At 44.6% G+C, this 12,913-nt stretch overlaps 1 protein-coding gene across 2 annotated transcripts in view; it reads left to right on the forward strand.

Moving 5' to 3' along the window:
- Nucleotides 1-1,194: 1,194 nt before the first annotated feature.
- AUTS2 (activator of transcription and developmental regulator AUTS2) overlaps nt 1,195-12,913 on the forward strand; it is a 1,182,161-nt gene continuing 1,170,442 nt past the window's right edge. For both annotated transcript variants that reach the window (XM_012764364.3, XM_012764362.3), the window contains exon 1: nt 1,195-2,695. In XM_012764364.3, coding sequence (XP_012619818.2) covers nt 2,387-2,695 — 309 coding nt within the window. In that variant the 5' untranslated portion in view covers nt 1,195-2,386. The remainder of the gene's footprint in view (nt 2,696-12,913) is intronic.

Consider the following 12,913-nt stretch of genomic DNA (forward strand, 5'->3'; position numbering starts at 1 on the left):
GAAAGTGGCTGTCGGCGTCTTTCTGATCCGTATAGATCAATTACAGTGCCCCGAAAAATGCACGGCTATTTCACCCAGAGGCCGGTCGCTTTTGTTGATCGATTCTGGGTTGCAGTCAGCTCTTTAACATAACTTTTTAGAAGCGTCGGCTACCTCGCGGCGGGAGGAGGGGCTGTGGTGGGAAAAGCAAGGATGCCCCCAACCCCCGCCTGAAAAAAAGTAAAGGAAGCCGGCGCGGTGGTAAGGACTGCGGTTTGCAGGTCTAACGGGTCCTGCGGCCGGGGCGGTCCCAGCCTCGCCCGTCACCCGCGGCCGCTCCGAGGTTCAAGTTCGACCCCCGGCCGCTCGGCCTCGCGCTCCCGCATTCGAAGCCGCCGGCGCGTCCAAGGCCCCCAGCTGGAAGACGAGGGGGGGCCTTGGGGTCATCCGGGCGCGAGGTCACTCGGCCATGCACTGTGGTACCACGTGGGGGAAAAGTTTCCAGCTCCGCCTGTTGGCCCTCCCGGTGCGCCTCGGCGGAGGAAAGGCCCGCGCTTTGGCACCCGCTCCCTTTTCTGTCGCCTCCAGTCGCGCCCCCTCTCAGGGAAACCCCCGCCTTGTGTCCCTTCTCTGAATTCTTTCCTTCCTTCGCTGCGCAGGTCGCCAAGGAAAAATACCCTGGAGGGCCTCACGAGAAGGCAGTCCAGGCGTTTTGGGCCGGCCAGGGTAGGGGGTCGAGGGCAAGTGTTCCGAGGTGTGTGAGGGGCACGCGCGGAGTAGCCTGAGGGCACTGGCCCTCACGCTTCCTCGAAACGACAGGCGGGATCCTTCCGCTGCTTCCACGCCCTAGCGCGCCAACTCTGCCAGTCCGCGGACGACCCCACGCGGACACTCCCTCCACACCCCTCCTCGCGGCTCCCCACCGCCCTAAGTGCGCAGGCCCGGCCGCCCCAGCGCGCATGCCCTGGGCTCGCGAGCGCGGCCAGCCCCCAGCCTTTTGCTTTCTACACACTCTACAACTGGGGAGGGGGCGGGGGAGGAGGGAGCCCAGCCACCCACGTGATCCAGCCGGCCGGGGCCGCGGGGGCGGGAGCGCGCGCCGAGCGAGGCGCGCGCGCGGGCGAGCGAGCTAGCGGGCGGGCGCGGGGCTGGGCTGAGGCGGGCGGCGGCAGCGGCGGCGGCGGTGGGCCGGCCGCGGAGGGGGAGGAGCGGGAGCTGAGCGAGGCGGGCGGGCGGAGGATGGGGCTGTGCCCGGGCTCCCGCTGCAGCCGCCCGGGGACACGCCGTGCACCCTCCGGCTCGGGGCTCTCGTGGCGGTGGCGGCGGCAGCATTAGCGACGGCGGCGAGAGCGGCGTTGCCGGCAGCGCTTCTCTCTCAGGCTGGGTGACGAGGAGCGGCGGTAGCAGGCGGCGGCGGCGGCTGCACACCGGTGTCTCTCCCGCTGGAGATTTCTTTCTGCTTTCCTCATCGACTGACTGACTCACCCCCTCCCTTTTTTGAGGAAGGGTGACCTCTTCTTTGGGACTGGAAAAAATATTTTTGTGAGGAGGGGGGCGGGTGGGCAGTGTCAGGGTTAGCTTCTCCTCTTCTTTCATCTCCCTCTCCTCCCCCCTCGAAGACCGAAAAGCAAACCCCACAACTGCTCCAGCATCCTCCTTCCCTTCCTCCGCCTCCCTTCTCCACCTCTCTCAGTTTCACCCTCTCTTCTGCTAATTATTGCATTATTATGCTTCCGTCTCTGGGGGGTCTTGCCCCTCTTAGGTCGCTCCAGAGCCCTGGCCTCCCCTGGCTACATTTCTTAAAAATTTTGGAGCCTGGGAGTGAGTTTTCTCCGAGGCGTGTGTGAGAGGCGGCGGGGGTGTTTTCCTGCGCGAGGGGCGGGTGAAGTTCATTGCCCCCACTTTCCCGCGACCTTTTCGGATCCGATTTTGGATCGTGGGGCAGGCGTTTTCGGGGGACAGGGGGCGCGGCGGAGAATGGCCGTGGGGAGGGCTCCCCGGAGCCTCCCAGTCTCTTGATCAAAGCATTCCGCTATTCTGATTTATTGCCTGCTTGGTGAGTTATTTTTTTTCCTCTAAAGGAGACCTGTGTGTTCAGCCATTACTTTGCTCGGCGCAGCTCCCAGGCATCTCCGACCCTCAGTGCTGTGGGGAGCCCCACACTTGGGCTCTTCGCCTCTCGCCCTCGCTCCCCGTCCCTCCTCCCCTCTCTCCGCCCCTTCCCCCTTTTCTTTTCTCCTCTCTTTCTTCCCCTCTCTCCCTTCTTTCGGCCGCCGTCTCCCCCGCGCCCTCCTCGGGGCGGAGGGAAGCCGTGAAGGGGGAGGGAGGGCTTGGTGTCAATTTTTTTTGTGTGGCCGCAGCCGTAGCCTGTAGCGGGCGAGCGGGGAGACCCCGGCGCGGCAGAGCCATGGATGGCCCGACGCGGGGCCATGGACTCCGCAAAAAGCGGCGGTCGCGGTCGCAGCGAGACCGGGAGAGGCGCTCCCGGGGCGGGCTGGGGGCCGGCGCGGCCGGCGGCGGCGGGGCCGGCCGGACCCGGGCGCCCTCACTCGCCTCATCGTCGGGCTCCGACAAGGAAGACAATGGGAAGCCCCCGTCCTCCGCCCCGTCCCGGCCCAGACCCCCGCGGAGGAAGCGGAGAGAGTCCACCTCGGCCGAAGAGGACATCATTGATGGATTTGCCATGACCAGCTTTGTCACTTTTGAAGCGCTGGAGGTAAGGGGGACCCTCCTCCCCCGGGTTCCCTTTATGCACGACCCCACTCGGCTGCGCCCGGCTCTCCTGCTTCCCCTGCCGCGCTCTGGACTGTCTGTCTGTCTGTCTGGGCTGAGGTCTTATTGTTGGAGGGGAGCTAGGGGCGCAGGCAGACAGGCAGCAGGAGGGAATCGCAAAGCCGTGCCTGGTCTCCTGGTTTCCTCGTTCTCACTCGTCTTTCCCCTATGCCCCCTCCCTGTACCCCCTCCACAGCAGATGGGCAGAAAGAAAGGGGTTCAGGCATCACAACAATGCGCCCCCTCTCCACAGATAGCTCTGCCCCTACTCCTTCCTCCTCTCCCTCCCCAATCATGGCTTCTTGGCTGGTGGAAGTCTCTTTGCTGGGTTTGGGGCGCCTGTGGACGGTTCTCTGTGTGCTTCCTATAGAGCCATATGTCCGTGTGTGTGTCTGTATAGTATATACCTTTCCTGGGTGTCCTCGGGACTGGAGAATGATGGGGTTTTGTGGTTTCTTTGCGCCCCCCCTCGCATTTTTTTTTTTTTTTTTTTTTTTGGTTAAGCTGGGGAAGGGGGCGTTTTCTCCTGGTTGGGAGAAAGGAGGGAGGAGGGGAGAGAAGAGGAAAAGATGGAATATTTCTCTATTCCGTGTGGGGCTCTATTACAGTAAGGGTTAATTATATCTGTACACATATATATGCACATGTGTGTGTGTACAAGAGCAATTTAGTTAAAGCACAGAAAAGGTACACCAGGGAGGACTGGTGGGAGGAAAGAAAATCCTAGTGAAGGGCTTGTCACCAATTGTCCCTCTCCCTTTCCTTGTTTTGTTTTCTCTTTTTTTTCTTCCTAAAGTGATTGGCTTTGTGTGTGTGTGTATATGTATGTCTTTCTTTATTCCTTGGGCACCTGCAGCATGGATTTCCAAGTGCACATTTTCCTGCTGGCTAACAGCCTCCTGGGGTGGTGGGGACAGGAGGAGTGAGGTAGAGGAAGACTGCCCAGGGGTCAGGGGAAACTGTCTTTGCCTGGACCAATCTTCTTTGGTGCTAGGATTGGTTACTGGCCTCTAAAATTTAAGCGCCTTCTTTCTTCCTCTTACCTCCCTGTCCCCACCCCCAACACACCACACACACAGAAGGCTTTGAGATTCTGTAGAGTTGGTCCAGCTTTCTTTTGCACAAAACCAAGATGTGAGTTGGTTTATAGTCTTTCATGCACCTGATGTGACGTTTTGAGGTTCCTGAAGGAAACTTTTCCCTAATTGTTTTTTTTTTTTGCAGTTAACTATGGTATTGTTTCAGATGCTCAAATGCAAGCTTTGTTAATGACAGCTTAAATCTCACATACAGTAATTGTACAGATTTAGATTGCTGGTTCTGTGTGTGTGTTTTGGTGTAAGGTTTAAATATTTTTAAAAAGGAAGCCTTTCTGTCAATATTGTCCTTCCCTGTTTAAACTGCTTTTGGTTGGGCTGCTGGTGGTGATGATGGTGGATGGTGACCAGTGATTGGGGAATAAGGGAGGTGGTGGTGAGGGGGGCTGGTGGTGGTGGTGGCAGTGGCTATATAGATTTTGATGTTAGTGATTGAATCAGTTGCCCTTTGGTTTTAGAACTGGTTCTTTATTGGGTAAAAATTTGAGTGTTGAGGTTCACCACTTACTAGAATAATTCGAACTGTGGCTTTAACTTTGCTAAGGTAAGTTGTTACTGTACAGGGTGACCTCCTTCTCTCTTTTTCTCTCTTGCTTTAAAATACGAATTGAAATGGCAGTGTATTTCTAGTAGAAATTGCTGCCTAGAATTTGGTTCTTCATTGTTAACTGTGGTTGATTTAGGAGATTACTTGTAAGAGCTGGTTACAAGTGGTTCTGCTTTCTACATGGTTATTCTGGGCTGCTGTGTGGTCCTTCTCAGTAAGCAAGAGGGGCCTCCAGATTCCCATGAACATTTCTGAAGACCAAGTAGGGATGGAGATAGATATATCTATCTAGGTACATACTTATGCAGTTGTTTTTGATTGCCTTATTTTTAATAAATAGGTGTGTATCTATCCATTGGCTTTTGAGAGAAAATGTGACCATTCCAGTTTCTTTTTGAGCTTAGAAATTTTTTAAAGAAAAGAGTTTAAAATGTAGTTAATTAATATAGTTAATTTCTCTGCTCTAATTATTTTTTTCTGCTACTTTTATAGATTCAAAACCTAAGTAACTTTGGTTAGCTGAATACTATGCCACCTTCATATCTAAAAATCATATACATATCTGTGTGTGAGTATAAAAGATCTAACTTTTAAAAAGTTTACTTAAAATTTTATAGAAAAATTTAAGCATGTACAAAAGTAGATGGAACAGTACAATAAACCCCTAATACACCCAATATCCTGGTCCAGCAACCACCAACTCCTATCTTAGTTTTTCTGTATTCTATCTACTACTCATTCCCTCTCATAGGTATGATATGATCTCATCTGTAAATACTTCTGTAAGAATCTAAACCATAATGACTCAAAAAAAAAAATCACCCAAATCTCACCAAAAACCTCACGGTACCATTATCAAACCTAAATAAATTTATAACAGTTCCCTAATATAAAATATCTTGTCAGTATTTACATTTTAAGAGGCCCAGCTTTTGTAAGAAAACTGTAAATACACTTTTCAGATTAAAAACTCACAATGGGAAATAACAATCATGATATATTTGGCAAAAGGTAGATATGTTGGCTGCTTGTTATCAAATTGTTTTCATGCTTTATTGTCAGAACATATGTGTGTAGTGATACAATGAATCCTCTGGTGTTCCACTGTACTCAGTTTGGAAGAGTTAGTGAACTATCACCAAGAAATGTGAGGGCATATTAGGTTACAGGCAACTAAACTATGAACTTGGATAGAAATGTGTGTTATAGGAGTGTTTGTAAAATGTTAAGAATTATTATAGATGTGTAGAGTTATCCTAAGTAAATAGTATGTTTTTGTGCCTTGTATTTAGGAATGAAAAAAAGTTGTCAACACATATCCTCAAGACTGCTGCTGGTATGATGTTGTGATGAGAAACCTGAAATATTGGCTTGCACAGCTAGGTTTATAACTTATGCCAGTTCAGAGCAATAGCTGGTAAACTGTGGAGTAGCATACTTTGTGTGTTAATGGACAGTTATTAGACTCAATGACTTTGTTCTGAGTAGCTGATTTTGGACTTCCCTTTTAAAAAAAGAGGTTCTTAACTCATAATGAAATATGCTGATATAAATAGTTCCAGTCCAACTATGGTTTTATTGGTACTGGAGTAGTAATAAACTTGCCAAATGAGAACCTGCATTTTTATGTTGATTATTCTGTACTGTTGTTGGATTCTTATTTAGGATGCTGAAATCTTTGGGGGTGGTTTGACAAGTCTCAGACTTTATAGGCAGTGAAACTGGCTGAGGTAGTTTCATATTCTGCAGGGGCACTTGTCTTGAGTAATTGAGCCCTGAAGTTCAAGTGTATGATTATGAAGAGTCTCATGATAGAAGATAAGAGGGTAGGTGAGGAAGCTAAAGTTGAATGTGATGTTCTTTTCATTATGCAGCTGAGAAGTAGAATTGCCATTCAGATATGGTGTTGTCTGTCTATTCTTTGAGTGACAAGATAAGAGCAGATATCCCCAGATATGATATCTAGTTAAAAAAAAGGGGAAGTGGGGTTCTAGCAAACAGAGTATAAGTAGAAATGTTGAGGTTCTGGTACCATCAGTGTATCCTGATGTTCTAGGTAATGTTGGCTTTCTGTTCTGATTTGGGTTTCTGTGTAATCTATATTAGGAAGCCATGTGGGCACCATGGCTCAAAATTTGACTTTGCAAATCCATTATTTTCCCCCTCTTCTTTTGTGCACTGAGTTCTTAGTGCAGCTTCCTTTTGTATAACTGACAAAGGGAAGCAAAGGTGAAATTTCTGGAATTAGTAGAGAAGAGGCCAGTTGGAGCTTTGCAGACTTACAAAAATGAAGGAAGATTCATTTCTAGTGGGTAGAGCATCAAACCAAGACTTTCATATGGTCTTCATTTCCTAGCTCTGTTTCTAGGCTTACCTACATATCAGTAGCATAAGTAGGCTACACAGAATTTGATGTCCTTATAACATGCCATGTTAATAGGCTTTAATAATTTCTTATGGTCAAATCTCACTTATTCAACTGCTTAAAAAACATTAATTATGTTCTTTATATCAGCCAGCAAATATTTATAGAGTGTTTAATATGTGCAAGGAGTATAGACAAACCTAAATATATATATCTGTCTATCTATAGATAGATAGTATCTCAACAAGTATGCAGTTTAGTGGATAAAATAAGTCTAATACCTATAAAATATTTTTGAAATAGGCATTTGGATGCCCTATGTCAACTAAGTGCAATAGTTTTTATGGATAGGGTAGTGAGAAAGGCCGAAGTGTTTAAAAAGTCTTTATGGAGGATATGGGGCCTAGAACCAAGACAAGTGAGAAGATGTTATGTCGTTAGGCCTTGGGGGCAAAGAAGGGCTGGTAGAAATGGGTACGAAAGTAAGTAAAGAGTGCTTGTTTTAGGGGTCAGGAGACCTGTGAAGACCCATTTTCCAGAGTTGGCCCTTCTAAGTAGTTGTTTGACCTTGAGAAGTTACTCTCTAAAAGCATCATTTTCTTCACTAGTGGAGAGGTTTAGGCTAGTTTAGCGAGCAAAGATTCTTAAGCTGGAAGGGAACGTAGCCTTGCAGGTGTTCATAGGCTGTGTTACAGACCCAAACAGAATGATCTACCCTCAAATAGTGTTTGGAACTTGATGGGCTAGACAAAATTAAATGGATGTCTTGTTCTTCCAGAACTAAAAGTCTTTATTATGTGAATGTGAACTTTCAGTATCTGAGAAGGCAATGTGATGTGCCTTATTTCCTAAATTTATTTGACCATGGAGCACTTTTATTCTCAGCATTATAATCCACAATGCAGTATGGGAAATGCTGGAAAAGATATCAAAAAAAGTCCCTCCAGATCTTGGAATTTGATGATCTCTGAGTCTAGGGTGAGTGGGCTGATGGTAGATGACTTGGGAAAACCAGGCACAGAAGCTTGTAGTCTGTGTGGGAGGCTGCTTCTTAAGGAGGAGTGGCAAGGGAGTGTCATAGTAAGGGAGATGTAAACAGTGAGGGAGATTAGTCCTCTTCTTTTCCTGTTCTCCGTTCCTGCATGGTGGCCTTTTCCTGATTGTTAGCAGCCCATCATGAGGTGAATATTGGTGAATGATTCCCATTAATAGCTCTTTCAGTGTGACAGTAGCTCAGTTCTGATGCCACTAAGCTGCCCTTGAGCCAATATGTTTTATCCTCTCTTGGTCCCTTCTAGTTTTATGTGTTGCTGCTTTTTAGCTAACTGTAAGAAGAGGTTGGATGAGAAAGAAGGTTGACATTGATGTTAAAACAAAGGTTTCAGATTATCCAACTTTTGCTTGCTATGTATGAAGTGGTAGTTCAAAAAGGGTTAGAACCTCTCTTCTGCGGTTACACAGCCAGGAACAGCTGTGGTGCTGTGTTTTTGTTGCATTTTTCACTTTCTGTTTTGGAAAATTTGGCCATGAGACTGCATAGTAAATGGGTTAGTTCCAGCATTTGACTTATGAAAGTGTGCATGGCTGAAAGTTTTAAGATCTGAGGAGTTCCTAAGTGATGAGAAAATTTGCAGAAAAGAAAGGGTGTGAATAGTGTGTGTGGTTATGAATTCAAGTATTTAACTGTATTACTGAGTTTCTGTATTTTATTCTACAAAGCAGAGCATCACTTGAGGACTACATGTGAGATGAAGTTGAAGGTTGTGGTATGATGATTCCATGTGATATATATTAGCTGTGGAGATTAACTGATTCAGATTTTTTTAGGGGGAAGTAGACAGGGTATAAGAGAATGTGTAAATTTAAAAAATGAATTGTGAAGTTAGTGATTAGGCCCTTGATACTGACCATAATGTTCTCTAGCTATCATTGTTGAAAAAGGGTTAAAAAAAAAAACCAGCAGTAAACATGATTCCAAGAGTGTTGAGGCTGATAAAGAGATTCTGAGACACTTCTATATCACAATTCTGTATACTTTCAAAAATAAATGGTGATCATTTGTTAGGATTAGAAATAAGGTCCCCAAATGGAGAAAACAGTAGTGGAGGCTAGCTGCTGAGGAATAATTTAGATCCCAAGAGCTATAAGATTTGGAAACCTTTGGACAAGAAGGTCTACAGCACTTCTTGATGGAGGGGGTCTGTGTATATGCACTTGCATGGGTGCAGAGGGTAAAGGATGATGGACGGGTTAATGTCTTTACATTTATTTTATTTTACTTCTGTCCTGTATAGGAGTCATAGTATACTAATTGTAGCCTAACTTTGTTAAAGTGCTTCATGCTATATTTTCTCTTCAAGAAGCACCATGTTTTTCAGGGTTAGGATCTACCTAAACTGTGGTAGATTTAGGCTAAAGAACCTGGTAATGAGATAGCAACTATTCATTTGAGAAAGTTCTGAAAAAAAAATTCAGGTAGATTTGAAAACTCAGATTACTAAAGTTTGGAAGACTAATATAGTGATGAATTTGGTAAAACCCAAGACAGGAGAGGATCAAAACCTATTTGGGAACATTGCTAGCCGGGGAAGAACTGTTTCTCATATAATGTACACCTGTTCCATTAATGGAAATTTTTTTTTCTCTAGAAGGGGGAAGACATAGAATTTAAGGCTGGTGAGATCCTAAGTATGTATTAACTTTTCCAAGTCTCAGCTGTGTTCATCCTTAATTTCTTCTAACAAACTTTCAGGGTAAGGGTAGTTTCTAGCTTTGTATTTCTTGGTGTGCAGTCAGTATATATTGCAAGGTCTCAAAGGATGGGTCCTCTTTATACTAGTAACTCAGGAGAGGAGGTATGGATTTTCCATAATCTGACTGCCTCTGTTTGCTTAGGAAGGGATTAGACAAGTGCAGGCTTCTTTGTCTCAGTTCTGTTCAGATCACTGATTCCATCCATAGCAAAGGGACCTGGATGTGAACTGCTGCTACCTTTAAAGGTATTTATTTCCCACATTAGTGTATGTTGCAGTCTCAGCGTAGGATCTATGTAGATCCTCCACCCACCTGGTACCTGCCCCCTTCCTTCTCTCCTTATTCCTTCCTTTTCTCCCTCCCTCCCCTTCCCCTCCCTCTCTCTCCCTCCCCCTTTATTGTGGCAGAGGTATCAAAATTATGAATGAAGTTAATAAAAGGTAATGAATGGATTTAGGAAGTTGTGGATGATGAAATGTGGAAACCTGAAAATTTGACACTTTCATCATTTTAATTTTGACATTGTTTGAAGGACTTTAATGTTAGCTCTGTGAAGGTGAATTGCTTGTCACAGTTTTCTAAGCTGTTAGAACTCACCTTTCTGATATCCCAGTTCATGTCTGAACCCTAGTTGTGGTTTGCTGGAGCAAACTTTACAAATTACCAACTATATACGAATATTTTTTAAAAGACTTTACTGTCATTTTGGCTTACTACTATATGTCATGGTGCCATACCTTCTTGGTACCTTCAGAGCCCTGGAAAACGCACGTGTAGTAAAATAGAGTCACCAGAAGGGAAAGAAAAAAGCTTAACGTTTATAAGTAATACAAAATGGTTAATGCAGTTTAAGATTCATTTTTGGCTGAAAGTCTTCAACTTTTAAGTACAGTGTGGTTGCTACTATCTGAGGAACACACTGCAAAGAGTCACAGTTTGTGACTCTTGGTTATATGGGTGAAATATGATACTTTCTAAATTCAGAATCCTAGACTTAGTTTAAGTCATTGCCAGTGTCAAGTTGTAATGATACTTGAGGGATGTTGTTTTCCTTTTTGTTGTTGCCATACCTAACCTCCACAATACCAGTCCCATTTTAAGGGTTTTTTTTTTTTTTTTTTTTTTTTTTTTTTTAGACAGTCTTGCTCTTGTTGCCTGGGATAGAGTGCCCTGGCGTTAGGCTAGCTCACAGCAACCTCAAACTCCTGGGCTCAAGCGATGCTTCTGCCTCAGCCTCCTGAATAGCTGGGACTACAGGCATGCGCCACCATGCCTGGCTAATTTTTTCTATATATTTTTAGTTGTCCAGCTAATTTATTTCTGTTTTTAGTAGAGATGGGGGTCTCACTCTTGCTCAGGCTGGTCTTGAACTCCTGACCTTGAGCCGTCCTCCCACCTTGCCCTCCCAGAGTGCTAGGATTACAGGCGTGAGCCATAATGCCCGGCCCCATTTTAAGTTTTTGTTAAGTTTCTGATGGCAGTGATATTTTAGAATTTAAAAAGAGTAATTAAGAGGCCGGGCGCTGTGGCTCACGCCTGTAATCCTAGCTCTTGGGAGGCCGAGGCGGGCGGATTGCTCAAGGTCAGGAGTTCAAAACCAGCCTGAGCGAGACCCCGTCTCTACTATAAATAGAAAGAAATTAATTGGCCAACTGATATATATATATAAAAAAAAATTAGCCGGGCATGGTGGCGCATGCCTGTAGTCCCAGCTACCCGGGAGGCTGAGGCAGAAGGATCACTCGAGCCCAGGAGTTTGAGGTTGCTGTGAGCTAGGCTGACGCCACGGCACTCACTCTAGCCCGGGCAACAAAGTGAGACTCTGTCTCAAAAAAAAAAAAAAAAAAAAAAAAAAAAAAGAGTAATTAAGAGATTCTAGTCCAGTATTGCATTATCCTCAATTGTAGTGAAGTAGACTTCTTTTTTTTTCTTCTAGGTTTTTTGGGTCAAATTATGCTTGCTGCCTAAAGGTGGCTGGTCAAATGTTCAGTGCATAGTTTTCCATAGTTGAAAACTTTACAAGCAAGGAAAAAAGAGAGAATGAAGATGTAGATAACACACTAATTGAACATTAAATTATTACCTGTTTTCCAGCCACATAATAGAAATTCCAGTGACTTCACTTATTCTCTGTACACCTTCAGTTGGCAAAAATAACGAAGGTCCTGGATTGTAAGAAATGATCTTAAATAATTGAAGTGAAATTTTACTTTCCCTGGAGCAAAAAGGAAAATAAGCATTTGATATTGTGTGTTGCTGCATATTGCAAAGTTGGCTTCCTCATTTGTTATGGTGGTCACTTTGATTACTTGAAAATTATAGTTTTGAGACTGATGTGCAGAGCTAAATCTTTAGGATATCTTAGGAGATATCCTAAAGTTAGTACCTAAACATTTTCAGATACATATTTTGATCAATTTCTCTATAGCTTTTGCTGGCTGGTGTGCTTTCTAAGCCGTATGGCATCAGAGGCACAGATGTTATCTTTAGTGATGTAGCTCTACCTCTTATTTTGCAAATGAAAACACAACCCAGAGAAGTTAATTGACCTGCTCAAGATCACACTGGGAGTTAGAGGCTCTCACTGTTTCCCAGAGAAGACTGTCTGCTTCTCTTAAATTAGTACTGAGGAGTCCCAAGGATTGGGAACTTTGGAAGGAGGTTTTTTTAAAAACAAAAACAATACTACAAATGTGGATAAACACTCATGATTGCGAAGCTTCCCATTTTTCCTAAAGTGTTCTTCTGCTTTACTCAACATCAAGACTATTTTAAAAGCATTCTTCTTTCCGGATACCCTCTCCCAGTATGTTGACCTGAAATTCATCGGTCTTTCTCTGTAAGTCATTCATTGTTTTTTTTAAATGTACGCTTCTCCCCTCATACAGGCATAAAAGAAAAAATATACATTAGAGTGATGATATGAGAGTTTCTTAATCTTGAACGTCTAGTGGAAAGGTAAAATAATTGTTTGGATGTAAGATGACCTTAATGTGGCCCACTTAAAATTTTAATGCAATTTTTTTGGGTAAAATATTTTCTTCAGCTTAGCAATCTAGGGAAACTCAGAGTAATTTAATAACATCATAGTAGCAGAACATGTGAAATGAGTAAACTTAGGAGTATGGTTGAGTTGAAGACTCAAACTTTGATTCTAAAGAAAGACTCAAAATATTAAATCCACATGATGTGTTGGCTAAGGCATCTTGCCTGTTAATAGCTAACCAGAAAATTTATAACAACTGTTTGTCATGTGTATGTATTTATAGCCATTCATATAATAAAAAGAAGTTTTCATGGGATTGTAATAACATGTCAAGATGGATATAATTAAAACAGAAGCAGATTGACACCCTGAATTAAATGCAAACCATAAACCAGGATACCTGAGCATTGTGC

Source organism: Microcebus murinus, chromosome 19 (assembly GCF_040939455.1).
Source record: "Microcebus murinus isolate Inina chromosome 19, M.murinus_Inina_mat1.0, whole genome shotgun sequence".
Taxonomy (NCBI): Eukaryota; Metazoa; Chordata; class Mammalia; order Primates; family Cheirogaleidae; genus Microcebus; species Microcebus murinus.